The 18,882-nt window shown below is 35.4% G+C and overlaps 1 protein-coding gene across 1 annotated transcript in view; it reads right to left on the reverse strand.

Annotated features, from left to right (window-relative positions):
- LOC145670742 (vascular endothelial growth factor receptor 1-like) overlaps positions 1-18,882 on the reverse strand; it is a 325,002-nt gene that overhangs the window by 67,490 nt on the left and 238,630 nt on the right. The window contains exons 15-16 of the mRNA XM_081739513.1: positions 9,581-9,690; positions 6,498-6,651 (exon numbers count right to left, since the gene is read on the reverse strand). Coding sequence (XP_081595639.1) covers positions 6,498-6,651; positions 9,581-9,690 — 264 coding nt within the window. The remainder of the gene's footprint in view (positions 1-6,497; positions 6,652-9,580; positions 9,691-18,882) is intronic.

Genomic DNA, 18,882 nt, shown 5'->3' on the forward strand with positions numbered 1-18,882 from the left:
TAATATTTGTTTCGGCCTTCGTAGACTAAGAGGTAATGTCACAACACAGTCTCTAGTTTCAGTGTATTATGCAAAATTTCATTCTTTAATAAGTTACGGTTTATTGTTGGAGGTTGTTCTAGTGAATGTCTTAGCACGTTTCGCTTACAAAAGAAAGCACTAAGGATTATGTTTGGATTGTCACCAAAATCTTCTTACAAGTCCATCTTTCGAAGGCAAAAAGTATTACCATTACCTTGTGTGTATCTATATAAAATTATCTTGTTTACCGTAAGTAATAAACATTTATTAAAAACAGTAACGTCTATAAATACAATGCTCAATTCGTTAATAATTTGCATGTTATCCCCCAAAATTTCTCAATTTTTTTTTTAAAAAAGCGTATATATTAACTGTATAAAAATTTTGAATAAGTTACCTGACTTTCTAAAGCAAAATAAATCATATTCTATGTTTAAGTCTGATCTTCATAAGTTCTTAGTAGATAAGTGTTGTTACTCGGTAAATGAGTTTCTTGAAGACGATGTATTAATGTCTTTTGTTAAATATGTTATGAATGCGTAGGCTTATGAAAGTCATAGTTATGTATATATTACTCTATTTGTAAGTTTTTTTATAGCATATATATATATCATTATTTAGTACTTTTAACAACTGGATGCGTACTCGAGAATACTCTCGTTTTTATGCAAAGCAGGCAAATAAATAAATAAATAAATAAATAAATAAATTAGATCACTAGGTATCAGTACGTGAGAATACGTCAGAGACGTTACTACTGAAAATTCAAAGGTAGTATGTACGCACTTGCAGAAAGGATGGCTGATGTGTGTATGAGATTGGTCATATGGCTCCAAAAATGACGATGTTTTGGGAGAGCTACATTTGTGCCGTTTTCAGCATTTGTTATAGTTAACGACTTTTGGGGAGAGATATATTTATATCTATTCCAACGTTGGTTATAGTTAACGACCTTTTGGGAGAGCTACATTTGTGCTTTTTCCAACATTGGTTATAGTTAACGACCTTCTAGGAAAGCTATATGTCTGCCCTTTCCAACATTTGTTATAGTTAACGACATTTTAGAAGAGGTATATTTGTGCCCGTACCAACATTAGTTATAGTTAACGACCTTTTGAGAGAGCAACAGTTGTTCTCTTTCCGATATTAGTTATAATTATAGCCAAGATGTAAACAGTGTTTGATAAGGGAGAGAAAGGGATCAACGTTGTGTTGAAGCGCAACAAGTGAGTTCCATTACTGAGTATCCTAGATATCAGAGGCTCGACCGTATTCCTGATGTGATGCAAAAAATAGGGTCATTGGTGAGACATCAGAGCCCACTATCTCAAAGAACAAAAGCAAATTCAGTACAACGTTACGCCGTGACCATTAATCCCATAATTGCGCAAGATTTACATCTGGTAAAGAAACATAAAGATGGAGTTCATGTGTTCCATATTTCGAATATACTGGAGAGAAAAGACAAACAGTCGAAACCTGTGAGAACACCAGTTTGCAAAGGACAGGTAGAAGTTTATAATGTCTCGCTGGTTGAGAGATGGGTGTATACCGGTATGTCGGAATGTGCACAAAATAAATAAAATAAATAAATAAATAAATAAAAAAGAAAAAGTCATTATCTTCTATCGTCTCTATGATTCCAGAGGTTGTTCTGACGGGTACCAATAGGTGAGACTGGGGCCTAGTCCCCAGTTTTTCGAGTGACAAAAATGATTTAAGCTATTATTTATATGTTTTTGAAAGTCTATAGTAAACTCATAGTGTACCTATCATAGTCTGGGTTCTGGTTGGCCCTCCCAGTTTTTACCTTCTAGATCCGCCACTGCTGGATACGTGATATCCTCATAGTTTTCCATGCGACATTGGCAATTACTGCAAGTAGGGAGACTTACGCTTAGAAGAGTGAGCAAGAATGCAGCTTATTTCCAGACGAATAATTTGAACACACTATACCGCCATATGATATTCTACCCCTATGTGGCAGCGACACACCTCATGCTTTAATTCATCTGGACAAGACATCCAGTTATACAATGAAGTCAACAGTGACGTACATGGAATGAGTGGGACGTGAAATGGGAATTCATGCAATCCTTATACAGATATTCCTGTGAAATCTCGTGATGCATCGCCCATGGATGTTTGTAGGTTCCGGTTGTTGAAAGATGCGTTGGACTGACAACAAGTGTGCTCACTCAATACAGGGTACCCACAAAAAAGTGAAGATCGATTTCCCTGACTTCCCGTGACACAAATTCTTGTTTTCCCTGACATAAATTCTTGAATATAAATGGGAAGATATGGGGTAGGTTCTATCAAATTTTTTAACGGCCTCCTTCATCCTCATAGCCATCCAACACACACTTTTAATTACCATTTACATATTTGTTATGTTCAATATGAGTAATTGTCATTTGCACAAAATTTAACATATAAGTATATACATATAAGTATATGTATGATACAGTAACACATACCTTAACATTCCAAATTAGACTTTTTTGCTTGAAAAAGTAATAAAAAGCAGTCAAGGATATATTGCCAACTCTCCCTAAGTCTAATACTGTCAGTCCTAATATTACCAACTCTGAGACATGATAATCCTCACATTTACCTTTTAAAACAGAGAGTGTCTTGTTCTTGTTTGTAACATAATTCCATTTGTTTCTTCCTTCTTCCAATTTCTAACTTCAGCACTTAGTTTTCTTCTTTCATCTTTGATTTTATTTTCCTCTGCACTTTGGATCCGTTTCTGTTTAAGGTATTCATCACAGTGTCTCCGAACTGAACGAAATGAGAGTAGGACTCTTCGATCAATAGGAACAGATTGCACACCTCCATAGTACATAATTGCATCATGCACTCTCCTCTATGCTACCAGAGAAGCTTCGATTTGGTTTTCTACAATAAGTGTCTTATTGACTAAGAACCCGCCCTCCACTGAGGCATTGCCGTGGGATAAAATTAAACATATTTTCACAACATGACACAAATAGGAATATTCTTGCTTCTTGGATATTACCTTTGCAAAGAAGTCATCCAACCTGATGCTGCCCATCTTCTCTTCGTATTCTCTAAAGTCAACAGCAAGAGACCCCTGAATTTCGGTACTGAGACACATAAGTTGACACTTTGCTTTCTTGGGTACAGAATTAGATATTCTGTTATGCTTATGCAGAGTTTGTAGGATGTGCTTTATCCTAGTCTGAGCAAGTTCTGGATTGTTCTTTTTTAGCCTGAGGTCCAAAGGTGACAAGATCACGTACTAGTTTGTACTTCAGAGGGCTCATTTCTACAATCTTCTTGATTGTGTTCAGCAAAAAGGTTTCGACAGTCAAACCTAAAAGCTATTTTATCTTTATCTGATGCTTTCAGTTCTTTCAGTAGTTTATCTGTCTTAAAAGCAACGTCCAACTTCCTTATTTCAAGTAAATTTTCATTTGCAGTCAAATCCAAAGCAAGAAGTACCACTGCACTGTCAGCAAGTTTAAAATGCTTTGTTTGACACAACAACTCATTAGATTTCTTCAGAGAGGTAGAAGTTCTGAGTACAGAAAACGAACAAATGGCTGAGTACAAAAACGAATTTCTTTTAAAATAGATCACACTATGCCGTGACAGTTTTGAAGAAACATAATTTACACTTCATGAATTCTAGGCTGCGCGGAAGAAACAGTAGAAGTAAGAAATTGGTCAAAATGAGATAAGTCAAAATTTGAGATCTGTGTGTCATGTTTCACCTCCGGTTAACTTGGTATAAATAAATTGTGAACGTGAATTGAATAATCGCGTTTTGGTACGGTTAGTATCAGTGATTCATACTTATGCTTGGTAAAATACAAAATTGCCTCCTGAAAACCTATATTTTTGACGTATACTGTTTTTCCCATGCAGTCTAGAATTGTCTTGCACATTTACGTTCCCTGACTTTCCCTGACATGTTTTCATTTCTCTGACTTTCCCTGATTTTCCAGAATGTGGGAACCCTGCAATTGTCTTTGGCAAGTTTCTCAAGAGCTATAGAGCAGACTTGGAGCAAACTGCTTCAATCCAGTCCCCTTTAGTGGGAACTGAGAAGTAGGGCTATAGCTAACATGCAGGGCTTCCAGATCGATCATAACTACTGGTGGCATCACGGTATTTCTAAAAATGCCAAATTTTTACCATAAACCTAAAATGACCTTCTGTATACTAAAATACAACATTAATATATTTATTATGTTATTATATTTAGTAATTCTTTACGGAAGAGATAATCTTTACCAGTTTCTTATTTTTATTATAACCTCAAGTGAAGAAAGCAATCAAGTAAAAAGAATGCTGTGTTGGTAAGCACATGTTGAAACCATTTTTTTCTCTTTTCTTCTATTTGTAAGTACAACGTTTGTTTCACGTGTGTGGCGCCATTTGAGATTAACTTACAGGAATTGGAAACCTGTATTTTTCTTAATATTGGCCTGGTCTTTAACAGCCTTACAATTATTTTTTATTTTATTTTTTTAAATCTGGGTACATTGAGGGTTTGTGGTAAAAATTTCCGGTAAGTCTGGAAAGAGAAAGGACAGACAAAACAAAAAAGTTCTTCCTTTATCTTACTGTTCTCTTTTCTTCTCTGCCCTAACGCTCTCTTGGAATATAGTGAAATTAACTGTTTAAGCTATGGAGATTTAGTTAATGCTAAATGTCACTGTTTAAGTGGTCAAGACGCAACTTAACAATATTGAATACTTGCATCATCTATGATATTTTATCTTATTGGTTTCTATGACAAATTATTTTTTTAATTTGCTTGAAGTGAACTGGGATTTTGATAATTATATGGGCGCAGGAGAGGATGATTCAAATTAACAAAAAAAAAAAAAAAAAGAAAAATGCCTACTTACCAATGAATCCTCCCTTGGAAAGCCTAAACACTTTTTAGATATTTTGAAACTCACAGCTGGTTTCTTTCTCAGTGGCAGAGTGAAAGAAATTAAAACGGATAGGCGATGAAAGGTGTAAAACAAGGAATACCTAACAGGAAAATAGGTTAAAGTAATAGGTTCAGCGAAAAAAAAAAAGAAAGAAAAAAAAAGGGAGGTTAAAGAATCATTCTTTATTTATAAATACAAACCTACATTGAACGTTGATATTGGCAATATTGATAGAACTTGGGTACTCACCTTTGATGCCTATTTTGAATCTGGCAATAATGACGCAACATAGAACCCGCGCTTTCTGTAACGTAGTCCACTCCTTTTGCAGTTCGCTCTGCTCGTTCATCTCTGGATCTACTCTACGTTACATTTATTTATTTGGTGGTATGTATTTCTTGTTTTACATCTTTTAGCTCCTAGCCATTTTAATTCCTTTCACCTTGCCACTGAGGAAGGAACCAGCTGTGAGTTCCGAAACGTCTAAAAAGTGTTTAGGCTTTCCAAGGAAGGATTCATTGGTAAGGAGCCAAATTTTTGTTAATTTGAATTTTAATAGTTTGATTTTACCAATTTCCCCTTCGAATCTATTTAAATGTTCCTTTCTTCGTGAAAATTAAATTTTGTTATACGAGTAGCTATATACTTTTAGTATATCATCATCAGTTTTAATTTAAGTAATATTAAATTTATAGTACAATGCAAATTCACTAGAAAAGAGCGAAGACTTTTTAACTAGACTTGAAGTATAAATCAGCAAAAATCTTATAACGAAAATTCTTTTTCATTTCAAGGCAAACAGAAAAATGTAAATCCATGAACTAAGAAAGCAAAATGGACTCCGTTACGGACAAATATCTTACTGTGTATACAGGATGAGCACAAAAACAGTCCCTGATTTGAAGGGGTACTATTCTGTTTATATTTTTGCAATAATTGCATAAGGTCAAAATGTTTTTGGTGATGTTAATTGATAGTAGAAACATGCGATAAGTGCGGCATCTGTTACGTGAGAACCATTGAGACGATAATCCAGCTTCAGCCAAATCTTGTACCGTTACCGATATAATGCAATTTATAGATGCAATGATGCGTTTCTGAAAATCATTCAGGGTTCTGAGTACTGTAGATACTCAGATCAGGTCTGTGAGATCTTCAGTTTCATAAAAGATTATGCCCTGTAGGCTAAAGGAAACGGTGACGATCAGAATGAATGAAATGAGGAAATGAAGAAATTGGAAGAAGACAGGAGAATTCAGTCGCACAGTGTTTGTCCACCACAAAGCACACTTGGCGCGAGTTGAGATCGGACCAAGAACCCCACGAAAACCCAGGTGAATGTTCAAACACTGAGCCATCGAGATATTGGTTTAAAAGTCAGGGAGAATTATTAAACAACAAAGTAAGCCAAGTACTAATCAGTTAGTTGGCAGAAAGTTTCCAACACATGCATTACATACACTCAATGTGTAACATTCATTTGTCACAGTTACAAATTAAATTAAAACCTATAAAGAAGTGCAATCAAAATGTTAAATTAAAAGTAATATATAGTATTACCTAGCTTTAGCCGTTCTCTAGGAAACTCCCATTGATTATCGTAAGGTAAGAGTTCTGCCTGATCTTCCACACCTAATTCAGGGTTAATACTATCAATTGCTCCTGTATTAAAGTGCTCAATTTCCGTCATTGAAAACCCCTCCTTCAATCGCTTCTGTGAAAAAAGGTCAAATTATTAATGAATTTGCTAAAGAATTTAAAGCAGTTCTGAAATGCTAAACAGAGTTAAGGCTAGACTGAAAAAAAATTCGTTTTACAGACAGCGGTATATTGTACAAATATACGGAATCCACATGTTTACTACGGAAAGTTGTACGGAGCGTACATTATCCATGTGCTATATACGTACTAGACGCAATATTAGGCATGTCATAGAAAATTATTGTGTTTGATACGTCTTCCCCTCTAACGATGCCCATGTTTAAGGGTACTAATATAGCTGGTAGTGTAAAGTTCAATTTTTGAATTTTTTGTCAGCCTCCATTCCCACTCCAAAACTTTAGTGTTGCCATGGTAACATATTTTTATTAATGGTGAGACATTTTTTCAATTAATGTTGAAACCGGAAGTGGTACTAGATTTGTGCCATTCCTGGTTTTAGTAGAAAGATTAGAGTAGAGGTAGAATATATTCATGAAACGCTTAATTCATTGCAGAAAAAAACTTCTTGCTATCTATTACCGTTTTTACTCTATAGCGATCAACGTTAAAACCGGAAGTGGTTGATTTCTCCCACCTCTGGTTTAAATAAAAGATTAAAAGAGAGGATGGTATGGTACCTATTTTTTAGAATGCTACATCGATTTTAAAAAACTGGTGCTGACTATCACTTATCGTTTTTGCTCTATATAGATCAATATTGAAACCGGAAGTTGTACTGGATTTCTATCACTTCCGGTCTTAGTAGAGAAGATTTATTTCCGGTCTTAGTATCCTGAAACGCTCGTATCGCTAGTAAGGTGTCAAATGTTTCAGTCTTGCATCGTTGAGGAAAATGCAGCGCAGCTTAGAGCAGTGATATGCGATACAAGTGTGTGTCAAGCGGGGTAAATTTTGCTACAGAAACGCTTGTAATGTCCGAAACTCCAGAAAATTGTGGCTAAAATGAAATTTATGTTGGTCTCTGACCATTATTTGTCATGAGATAAGAGGCCTAGATACTCTATCACAGCCAACTCTCATGTTTCTGCAAGTAAGAGAATTTCTATACATGAAAAATGGAGCAACCGTTACTCACTAACGATATAGTTCGGACCTGGATCCGGCTGACTTCTTTATATTTCCGAGGCTCAAACTCTTTCAGACACAATTTTGGAATAATTGCAGAAGTCTAAGCAGATGCACTAGCTCTGAAAGGCATATCAGATCGAGGCTTTCTGAAAGGCATATCAGATCGAGGCTTTCTGAAAGGCGTATCAGATCGAGGCTTTCTGAAAGGCATATCAGATCGAGGCTTCCTCCGCTGGTACCAATAGCGGCAGCAACGCTGGAATCACTGTATTGACGGTCACAGTGCGAATATTGAGGTATATTTGGAGTTATTGATAATATAACGATTTTTCCCGAATTAATCCAATTCTTTTCGGGACAGAAAGAAATTCGGGAGCAAGCAAAACAAATACGATTCGGAAATCAGAATATATACACGTAAATAAGTATAAATTGATTGACAAATTTGTTTAAAAATCAGTTCCGTAATTTTTCAATAAGTTTTAGACTGCTACTATTTCTTGTTTTCTCCATCACATAAAAAAAAAAAAAAACAGTCTTTGTTCACCGTTACATTGAAATATATACTTGTATACTATTGCTTTATACAATTTTATTATAAACTTATTTACATTGTGATCTGACGAAGATTACATATATGTAGACAGTGGCGTACTTAGGGGAGCTATCGGGCTCAAGCCCTCCAAATAGGGGAGCTATCGGGCTCAAGCCCTCCAAATAAATTTGTTAGTTTTTCTCATTCCGCGTACAACAATAATCCTTCTTACCATTGCTAAGAATTTCATAGACTTTCCATTTTCTTATGCTCTTTGTTCACAAATAATACTGTACTTGTGAAATTTCATTCCATGTAAGAACTGCGTTCTTTGTTTTCTTTCTTTCGTCCGTTCTACTCTTCTGTTTCTTTTGTCAGTTGTGACTTTCTTTCGTTTCTCCTATCATACTTTCGACCGTTATTACTTGTAATTTAAGTCGACCATCGTCAGTAACACCAAAACTAAGAGGAGCTGATAAGCAATACTGGTGTTCCACATCAACTTCCACGGATATCAACATAACTGGACTTTAGTTATTATAGCTAAGGAATAGTTATATCCTTTAGTTATAAAGAAAGGTGAATGTTTGAAAGAAAATTAAGAGGGGAAGGAAGATAAGTAGCCCTGGAAATTAGGTAGGTCAAGAGGATGCCTCCTTTTTCTTCTATGAATTGAATACAAGGTTAGTTTCACTGCTAAATTTCTGTGTGTATCACATCACATAAGCTTCACCAATGTGTCATTATGCAAATATTAAAGCAAAGAAAATGAGCTTTATTAAAATTTGTCGCCACCCAAAAGGAAAGATATAAGTGCTTATTCATGTGTTGTGCATAGCCCCCCCTCTCCCCGAAACAAATCCTAAATACGTCACTGTATATAGATTAAATACAGTATATAGAGTTGAGTTGAGTTGATTTTGAGTTTAACGTCCCGTTTGACAGCGAGGCTATATGAGACGTGGACCTACTGATTAACGTGGAATCTGAACCACATGAGCTCCCGCCGGGAATCGAACCCGGATCTCCCACGCCAAAGGCGCGTATGCTAACCGCTTAGTCACGGAGGAGCTCATACAGTATATAGAAGACGGTTGTTCTTTATTTTGCGCGGAGCAGGAAGTTTACTGTCTTTTAATTAATTGGTTAATGGGTAAGGAACTTCACACACTAAATATTAGAGGGAAAACTACTTAGATTACAACATGAGATCCTTATATAAACATTAATTCGTTCTGCTCTTTCGTTTGCAGTTATGTAAAGATTTGTTTTTTAAAGTAGGCCTACACTTTTTAATAAATTATCAACAATAACCTACCTTATATTTAGCCATTGAGCAGCTGACTGTTATCACCACCACAATAACAAACAGGATAATTGCAGCAACCAGAGGGATAATCAGCCTTAGATTTGAAGTACCTCGTCCATCTACAAAAATAAAAGTAGTTATGTTTGTTACATGGAAGAAAGATCACGTTTTTGTCTATAATAGAATTGGTGTGAAATAAAATCACTTATTTCCTCATTTTATCAGAATAGGGTGGATAAAAAAAAGTCTTGATTTAGAAGCTATTGCTCATGCATGTAACTTTCTACTTTTGGTGTATATACGAAGGTAAGTCAAAAATTATCTGCAATTTTGACATAACTCTTCTTACTCTGTCCTCGTTTATTGTATTGTTATGCTATTGTGGTCATGCTGTGAAAGTTTGATCCCAATTCCTCCATTTGTCTTCCTTTTGTTGCAGATAGATCCTGCCCGCTCCATTAGAAGTTTATACGAAAGAGGAACAACGAACAGTGATCCGACTTTTGAGATCGGAAGGTGTATCAGCGGCCGCAATCCGTCACAGACTTTCGGCACAATACGGGAACAGTGTCTCGTCGCAACGGGCTGTGTAGGATTGGATTGAAAAAATTCAAAAATGGTCGCACAAGTGTTACATACGAGGAAGAAGCCGGACGGCCATCTAAGGCTACAAATGATGACAGCATTGAGTGTGCACGTGACATGGCTCTGTTAGACAGAGGAGTGACTAATGATCAAGTAGCACATCGCCTGGAAATTAGTCATGGTTCCTCATACACCTTTCCAGGGGCGGACCAAAATAAAATTTTCATCCAGGCAAAGCGACTTTTTGGCGCTCTTCCCCTACTAGTCCTAGCCAATATTTTACATTTTATTAGTATACTAACTATATTATTTTTTGGTAGTACCGCTTCTAACCGTCTCTTATGTTGTTGCAGAGTGGTATTGTAGTATACCAAATTTTAAAAAACCCGAAATTATTGTAAATATTTAAACTTTTGTAAAAAATTATGTAAACAGTTTAAGGCTGGTTTGAGTACAAAATAATAGCTGTCTGAATTGAATGAATTAAGTCAGGATTGTTTCCAGAATCTAGACATCTTTATTGAAATAAGCCCAAAACTTATTTTATTCTATCAGACATACACGTGAAACTCCCAGACAAGGAATATGAAAGGCATGCGGATTGCATTTCGCAGTTTTATATAAAGGACCACCAATTCACTTAACACAACACTTCAAGTCTATACTTCAGTTCTAGTCTTGTCATTTGCCTAGAAGTTACATAAGCTACAGAGAAGATGGAGTCTTCGAGGTTTACTACAGCTACCACAAGGATCACAATGTAAGTGCCTTTCCATATTACCTTATTTGATAGTTTCAGATTCCTTGCTTCGTATCTCAAATACAGCCTTTACACTCATTATAAGAACGAGTAATGAAATTAAAACATCTTTATCACTCAATTATCAGTTTCCTATTCTCTTCAATACATGTTTGTCTCTATCTCTCGCAACATTCTGTGAGAAATTAACTTAAAATTTAGATAGACGAAGAACTTATACCGGTACTCAAGGGTTCGATTCTCAGTTTACGCCCCAATATTAAATATTCTTCACAGAATGACATGGTGGAGGCGTCTTCATGAACCTATAGGGTTCTGGGTTCGTTTCTGACTAGGACATTTTTCGAGTTTTCTTCCTTTTTTTCGGTCATGATATGGTTAACACACATTTATTATTTTATTGCATTAGACTATAAAAAGTATATTATTTTTTATATGCTTAATATTTAGAGTTTATTAGACTATTTTTTATGCCTGTTGATGAATTAGGTCAATTATTAGACAACATTGAACTGGAAATTTTAAAGATAAAGAAAACTAAAAAGAAACACCATGTTACACAAACACATATTCCACACTCGTGTGACACGCGTTGGAACACAATCATGACTTCAAATACTACGTCAGCGCAAAGTCAGACAACTGACGGTCAAGAAAGTTCTGACATTGCAAGAAACATTCAAGTACAAATATCCCGGCGGGAGCTCATGTGGTTCGGATTCCACGTTAATCAGTAGGTCCACGTCTCATATAGCCTCGCTGCTGAAAGGGACGCTAAACTAAAATCAACTCAAGTACAAATATCTAGAGACACTTATCCACTAACTCGCTATGATGTACGAACAGGGCAAGATATCAGAAACTATCTTGATGAATATGATGATATTTGCAATATCAATTCGTGGGACGATAAGAAAAAGGATATGTTATCTTTAGCTTTTAAGGGAGACATTCGGAAATAGTTGAAGATATTTTTTTGAGTGTAGAGACGTTTCTCAGTTATCATATGATCAGTTAAGGGCTTGTATCATTAAGGAGTTTGGAAAATCCACTTGTTACTTAGATATAGAAGACCAGTTAAGGGAACGTGTTCAACGTACAGATGAATCGGTGACTAATTTCCTTTACGATATGTTGTTGTTAATCAAACGTTTTGATGACATTTTAGCAGAAGAGAAGGTTATTGTTCTTATTGTTTCCGCTTTACAGCTATATGTTTTAGAACGAGTAGGAACTCAAACATTCAAAACTGTTGATGAACTACTTTAAGCTTTTGTAAAAATTGAAAAAAAAAATAATAATAAAGCAAAAGTAAAACGACAAGAGCAGCGAGATTCGCGCAACTTGCAATCATGGAAATCTGTATTCCCGAAGTTAAGAAATAAACAAAGCACTGAATCTTCAGATTCCGATTCGATTGATGACACAAATGAAAAAAGCACGCGTCAGTAAGAAAAGCATACGTCATCAAAAATAAAAAAAGAATAAACACAAAACACTAGTCAGCATATTTCAGACACTATTGACACAAATAAGATTGAACAATTACAATAGCAAGTAGAAAAATTAACATTGTAAATTGCTAAGGTTAACGAACCACAGCAATCGGGAAATAATGATTATAACAACAAACACAAGCAAAACAGTAATAAGCAGTTTAGAAACTTAAAAAAATGGTAAATATCGTAACAAGCAATATTATAATAATCAAAAGAGTAAAGGACGTGACCACAATCCTAAAATCTTTCATCACAAGAATTCAACCTCCAGAAGTTGTAACTTTTATCCACAAACACACTTCCCTCAAAATCAACAAGCAACATACATTTTAGTAAATCAGCCTCAACAATACTAATCATATCCATCTCAGGAAACAGCAGCTCCTGTGTGTTCCTTGTGGTCATTTTTTCCACTCTGAGGATAATTCTTTGTTAAAGAAACGTCATTTAAACATGTAAAATCTGTGAATGTAGGGGGTACGTTCACAGACACCAAAAACACGCCAAAAGGAATAATAGTAAAATCCTCCATTATAATTAATGACCAAGATTTTGTTCTACTGCCAGTGTTAATACAAAACAAATTAGCTAAAGCAATCCTAGATTGTGGGTCACAAATATCTATTATTAGGGAAGATATGGTTCCAAAAACTGCGAGAATTATTAATGTAGAAACCAAAATGAGAGGCATTACACATAATTTCCTGGTTATTAATAAACTAGCTTCAATTAAACTACGGATAGAGGATAGAAATTTTCATCATGTGTTTAGAATAATACAGCCTTTTCTGCAAGAATTGTTGCTTGGAAATGATTTTCTATTAGCTCACAAATCTGAGATTGATATGGGGAAAGGTACTTTAACTTTGCGTAGGTTTGGTAAACCACCTAGCAGAGCCTTTACAGAGGTTGATGCGCAAAAATGTCAAATTCGAGTGGAAAGAAGAACAGGAAGCCAGTTTTCAACAACTCAAGGCAGAACCCATGAAAACCTCAATTCTCAAGCCTTACGATCCGAGAAAAAACCTGGCCTTAGTCACAGATGACTCAACAAAATCAATTTCTGCGATTTTGGTGCACTATGAGGAGGATAACCAATGGTATCCAATCAGTTATTACAGCAGAAATTTAAGAAATTTGGAGAAAAGTTTGGACATCTATTCTGTGGAACTGTTAGATATTCTCAGTGTTTCCAAAGCGCTCAAAGTCATTTTGATTGGCAGAGAGTTTTTTTCTTTTCACGGATAACAAAGCGATTTCGTATTTAAAGAATACACCCAATTTAGCATCAAAACTAGCACATTGGCAGTTACAGATGGCGGAATGTTCGTATATACCAGTTCATGTAAGAAGTGACAAAAATATGGCGGATTGTTTGTCAAGGGAAATTAATAATCCTCCTACTTCAGAGGATTTCAAAATTGAAGAACTAGATACATTCATTGCGTTTACAGATGAGATAGATGTGCAAAATTGCAAAGAGAAGAAATTTTTTCTCCTATATTTGCCACCTTGGAGGGACAGCCAGCAGAAGACCCAAAACTGGAACGTCAGTCATTTAACTACGAAATTAGAAATGGTACCGTAGTTTATATCGAAAACAAAAATATCCAGGAGGATACAGACACCTTTTGTGCATACCATTCTCTTTGAGAAATTATGTCTTTGACCAGCTACATAATGCTAAATTAGGAGTTGCACACTTTTCATTCTCAAAATGTTATTCAGCCACATTTAACAAGATTTATATTTCTAACCTTAAGCAATTTATTCAACAGAGGTGTCAACAGAATATTTCCTGTCAAGTAAGCCAAAGACGTACAGGCAGAATTCTATTACACGCGATAACATTTCCATCATATAATCCAATGGAAGCAATCTTTTTGGATGAATTTGGCCCTATGCCTTTATCAAGTACATACCGACAAAAACACGTGTTAACAGCCGTCGACGCCTGCATAAGATATGTCATAGCACGCAGCATTCCAGATGTATCAACTGAGTCAATAGTGCAAGTGTTGCATAAAATCATACAGTTATTTGGAGTACCACGGAAGATTGTTTTAGATAGGTTAGCCCCACACAAATCTAAAATTATGCAAGTTTGCGGATAGATTTGGCATTTACTTAAATTTTGCGAATACAGCTAGTCATTACACTTTGGGGGTAGCAGAACGAAGTAATGGAATCATACAGAATTGTTTACGACATTATATTGATCGCAAAATGACATCGTGGGATACAGAACTACAAAATATAGTATTTTCAATAAACTCTCATATCCACGAAGTTATAAGATATTCACCACACTACTTATTTTTTGGTTGGAAAGCTAGAATACCGCTTGATCATGAATTAGACATACCATGTCAATACGTTGATAATGAAACTTGTGTCAAAAGTGTTCCAAATGCGAGACAATTAGCATATCGCAATTTACAGAAGGAATTTAGAACACAACAAGCCTATTTTGAACGAAAGTTTGCAAACCCTTAATAGGAAGTTGGACAGAAAGTTTTAATACAAGAAGTGAATCTGAAACCAGGAACTCCAACTTGCTTTCAACACAAATTCAGTAGCCAAGGAGAAATTTTGTCCAAGCTTAATGAAAATTAGTATGAAATTAAATACAAAACCTCTTGAAATGGTTGGAAAGTTGATTCATTTGAAATCAGGGAATCAAGCCATTTTATGAAAACACAGAAAGAGAAGAAAAATCAGTACATTAGTGTAACCCACTTTAGAATTAGAACAGGAGATTACTGACAAGGTGATGGAACTATTCATTGTTTCCTGTGCTGATTCCATTTCACAAACACTGTCGAAATGAATGATTTGGCTAGAACTGTACATAGCAAAATAATAACATGTCCTAGACACTGCTTTCGACAAAGACCGACAATTTGGTACCGCGATATCGTTTCTAAGAAACCAAAAGTAAGTGCTACATACAGGGCCGTGCTGGGATACTAATGAGGGCGGTGGACAAGTCTACTAAAAGAGCGCCCATACAAACGGGAAAATACATATATATATATATATATATATATATATATATATATATATATATATATATATATATATATATATATCGAGAGAGAGAGACTTTGAAAGAAAGTATGGGTGCCATTTTATATCAAAATCACCACCAAATTTGTTTTAGTATTAACGTAAATAGCTAACCTCGAATCGAAATCCCCTTTACCACAGAAAAACTTTTTAGTTCCTGCAATAGCATTTCTGTCAAATAAAAAGAAGCTAAATGTATCAACAACTTAATATAGCACGCTTATGGACACAGGAGGCTCATTGCCGCGTTTACAAAAGCTCTCCATTGATTTCTGTCCTTAGAAAACTGAACCCAGTTTCTACTTTATATTTTAATCTTTGCGAGGACCATTTTAATATTGTCTTCCAATCTGTGCCTCGGTCTTACTAACGGTCATTTTCTTATTTGGGTTTCCAGTTACAGCTTCGAAAGCGTTACTAATTTTTTCCATTCTGGCTACATAACCCGACCATTTGAGCCTCCTAGACTTGGTGACCCTAACAATGTTTGGTAAACAGTATAAAATTATGCAGTTCCTCCTTATGAAGTTTCCGCCTTTCCCCATTCCCGTTCCTTTTGGAGTTCGAATATTGGTTTAAGAATCTTGTTTTCAAATACTTTCAGTCTGCGATATTCCCTCAGAGTCAGTGACCATGTTTCGCAACCATACAGCACAACAGGCATGATTATCGTTTTATATTTTGAGCTACAAAATTCCTCAACAGAATTAGCGACAAAAAAGATTTTTAACTGAATAATAACACGAAATCCCTGCTTTCAGTTGACATCAAATTTTCTAGTGATTATTGTTTTGGTCTGTTAATAATGATCCTAGATATTTGAAAGCATCCACTTTGTCGAAAGAAAATATCATTTGGTATTTTAACGCATCCATAAAATGCAGTATTACGATCCCGACAAACTTCCATTTATTTATTTTTCTCTGCATTTACTTTTAAGCCTATATCCCTGCAAGTGTTAATTAAGATTTCTACATTCCTTTCTATTATTCTATCATTGCCTATTAAATTTACATCATCAGCATACGCCATAACCTGGCAAATACAATTCAGCTCTAGGGCCTGATTGCTGTCTTTGATTTTCCTTATCGTGTTCTCCAGAACAAAGTGAAGTAATAATGACGACAACGCATCTCCTTGTTACAGGTCATTCTCAACGTGAAAGCTCGTGAACAAGAATTTCTCTACTCGAACCTTACTTTGGGATTCATTTAAACATATCTTAATTAATCTACCTTTTTTGGTATTGCAAATTCTGTAAGCATGTTGTACAATGTTTCCCTCCTACCAGAGTCTAAAGTCAATAATTGATGTGCCAGAATGTTGTATTCTCTCATTTCTTTTCAAGTATTAGTCAAATGGTAAATATCTGATCGATAGTTGATAGATTTTACCTACATCCGTTCTGATAATCTCCAATAATTTCATTTATGTATGGAGTCAATCTTGCTAATACAATGTTTAAGAGGATTTATTGGATGTTGACAGAAGATAAATGCCTCGATAATTATTAAATCTGTTTTGTTGCGTTTCTTCTTAACTGGAACAATGATTGATTCTCTTCACTCTTGTGGTAATTCCTCCTTGTTCCAGATAATGAGAATGAGTTTGTGTATCTTGCTCTACAATTCTTCCCCTCCAGCTAAAATTAAGTCAACCAGAATTTCGTCTACACCCGGAGATATGTGTTTAATTTTTTAAAATAGCCAATTCTATTTCTGTCTGGTTATTTTCTGGAATATACGGTTATGCTGCATGCATTTCACTTTCTCCACGTGCATTAGTTTTTGGCTATGTGTTAAGCAAATCGTCAAAGAAATCTTTCCATTTATTTAAGATGCTATCTGTATCAGAGAGAACTGTTCCTTTAGGTTTCTTTAATATATAAGCACGAAGTTGATAGCCTTTCTTAAGTTCGTTGATGCATTTATACATGCTCCGAATATCTTTGTTTTCACTATTATCTTCAAGTTAATTAATTTTAACTTACAAGAATCTAGTTTCTTTGGCCTAAACCTTTTAGAAGTTTTCTGCAAGATGACAATGACATTTTATGTAGTTATTTCGTTCGGATTTCCTAGCCAACGCAGTTTCTTCTGTTTTCTCTTCTCTGCTACTTTAGTACATTCCTGGTTGAACCATGGTTTGTTCCTACGTATTTCTGCGTGCTCCAATATTTCTTTTGCTGAAATTTTAATGTCATCTCTAATTTCAACCAAGTATCTTGAACACTAGTGCACTCCGCACCTTCTAAAACCGAGAATTTATTCGACACTTCAATCTGGCTCCTCTCTCACCTGACTCTCCTCTATTTAAAAGAAAATTAAACCGCTCCGTTTCCAGATATTGAATATTTCCTTTATTCAACCATAGTCTCTCTCTTACTATCACAATCAACTCCTCTGAACGACCGAACATCAGTTGTGCTACACTGTTCTTTTCTGTCTACTAAAACATGATCAATTTGAATATGTGTTTTTCCATCTGATGAAGTCCACGTATATTTATGAATGTCGCGATGTTGGAATTTTGTAATTTTCACGATAAGGTTTCTGGATATTGCACAGTTCACGAGTCTAACGCCGTTGTCACAACCTTTCTTATGCAAACATTTATTCCCTATAATCGGTTTGAAAATACCCTCTGGTCCTACCTTCGCATTGAAACCGCTTAACAGAATTTTCATATGGTATTGTAGGAGATGATCAAATACCCGTTCTATTCTTTCGTAAAAATGTATTTTTTAAATCGCCATCTTTATTTTCTGTTGGGGCATGTGCATTTAAAATAATAATATTACACCACCGACCCTTAAGAGAAGTAAAATAAAATCTATCATTAACAAATTCAACCTATGTAATTGCTGATACTACGTATTCGTTTGTGAACGGAAAGCCCTGTTTGTAGTTGGTAATTTTTAATTTGTTCCCCGGAAAAGAACGTAAAATTTCCCGACTTGACTCCTTCATTTCCTTCTCATCTAACTTCCTGATATCCTACTAGGTACAACCTCTATTTCTAAACTCATTTTTTACACATTTTAACGCGCTTGCCCTGTAGAGACTTCTTATATTCCATGTTCCAAATCTCATGTCGATTTTACTTTGCTGAGTTCGTGCCAAGTTATCAGTTCTGATCCGAGGATTCTGCGAACTTATCTGAACAATCCTTTTTTACAGGATGAGGTTGTTAGCCTCACAGCAAATTCTCAAGCTGGATTATCACCCCTTGTCTGTCCGCGACTGCTTACTCAGTATATTCACAGCTAACCTCTATATCCTTTTCCTCAATCTACAACCTGAGGACGCGCCGTGCCGTGGTGACAGGAAGACCACATTTTACGGAAATTAATACAGCTATATTTCAGAAATACAACAGGTACTGATTATCCGAACACT

This window comes from Thermobia domestica, chromosome 14 (assembly GCF_964235325.1).
Source record: "Thermobia domestica chromosome 14, izTheDome1.hap1.1, whole genome shotgun sequence".
NCBI lineage: Eukaryota > Metazoa > Arthropoda > Insecta > Zygentoma > Lepismatidae > Thermobia > Thermobia domestica.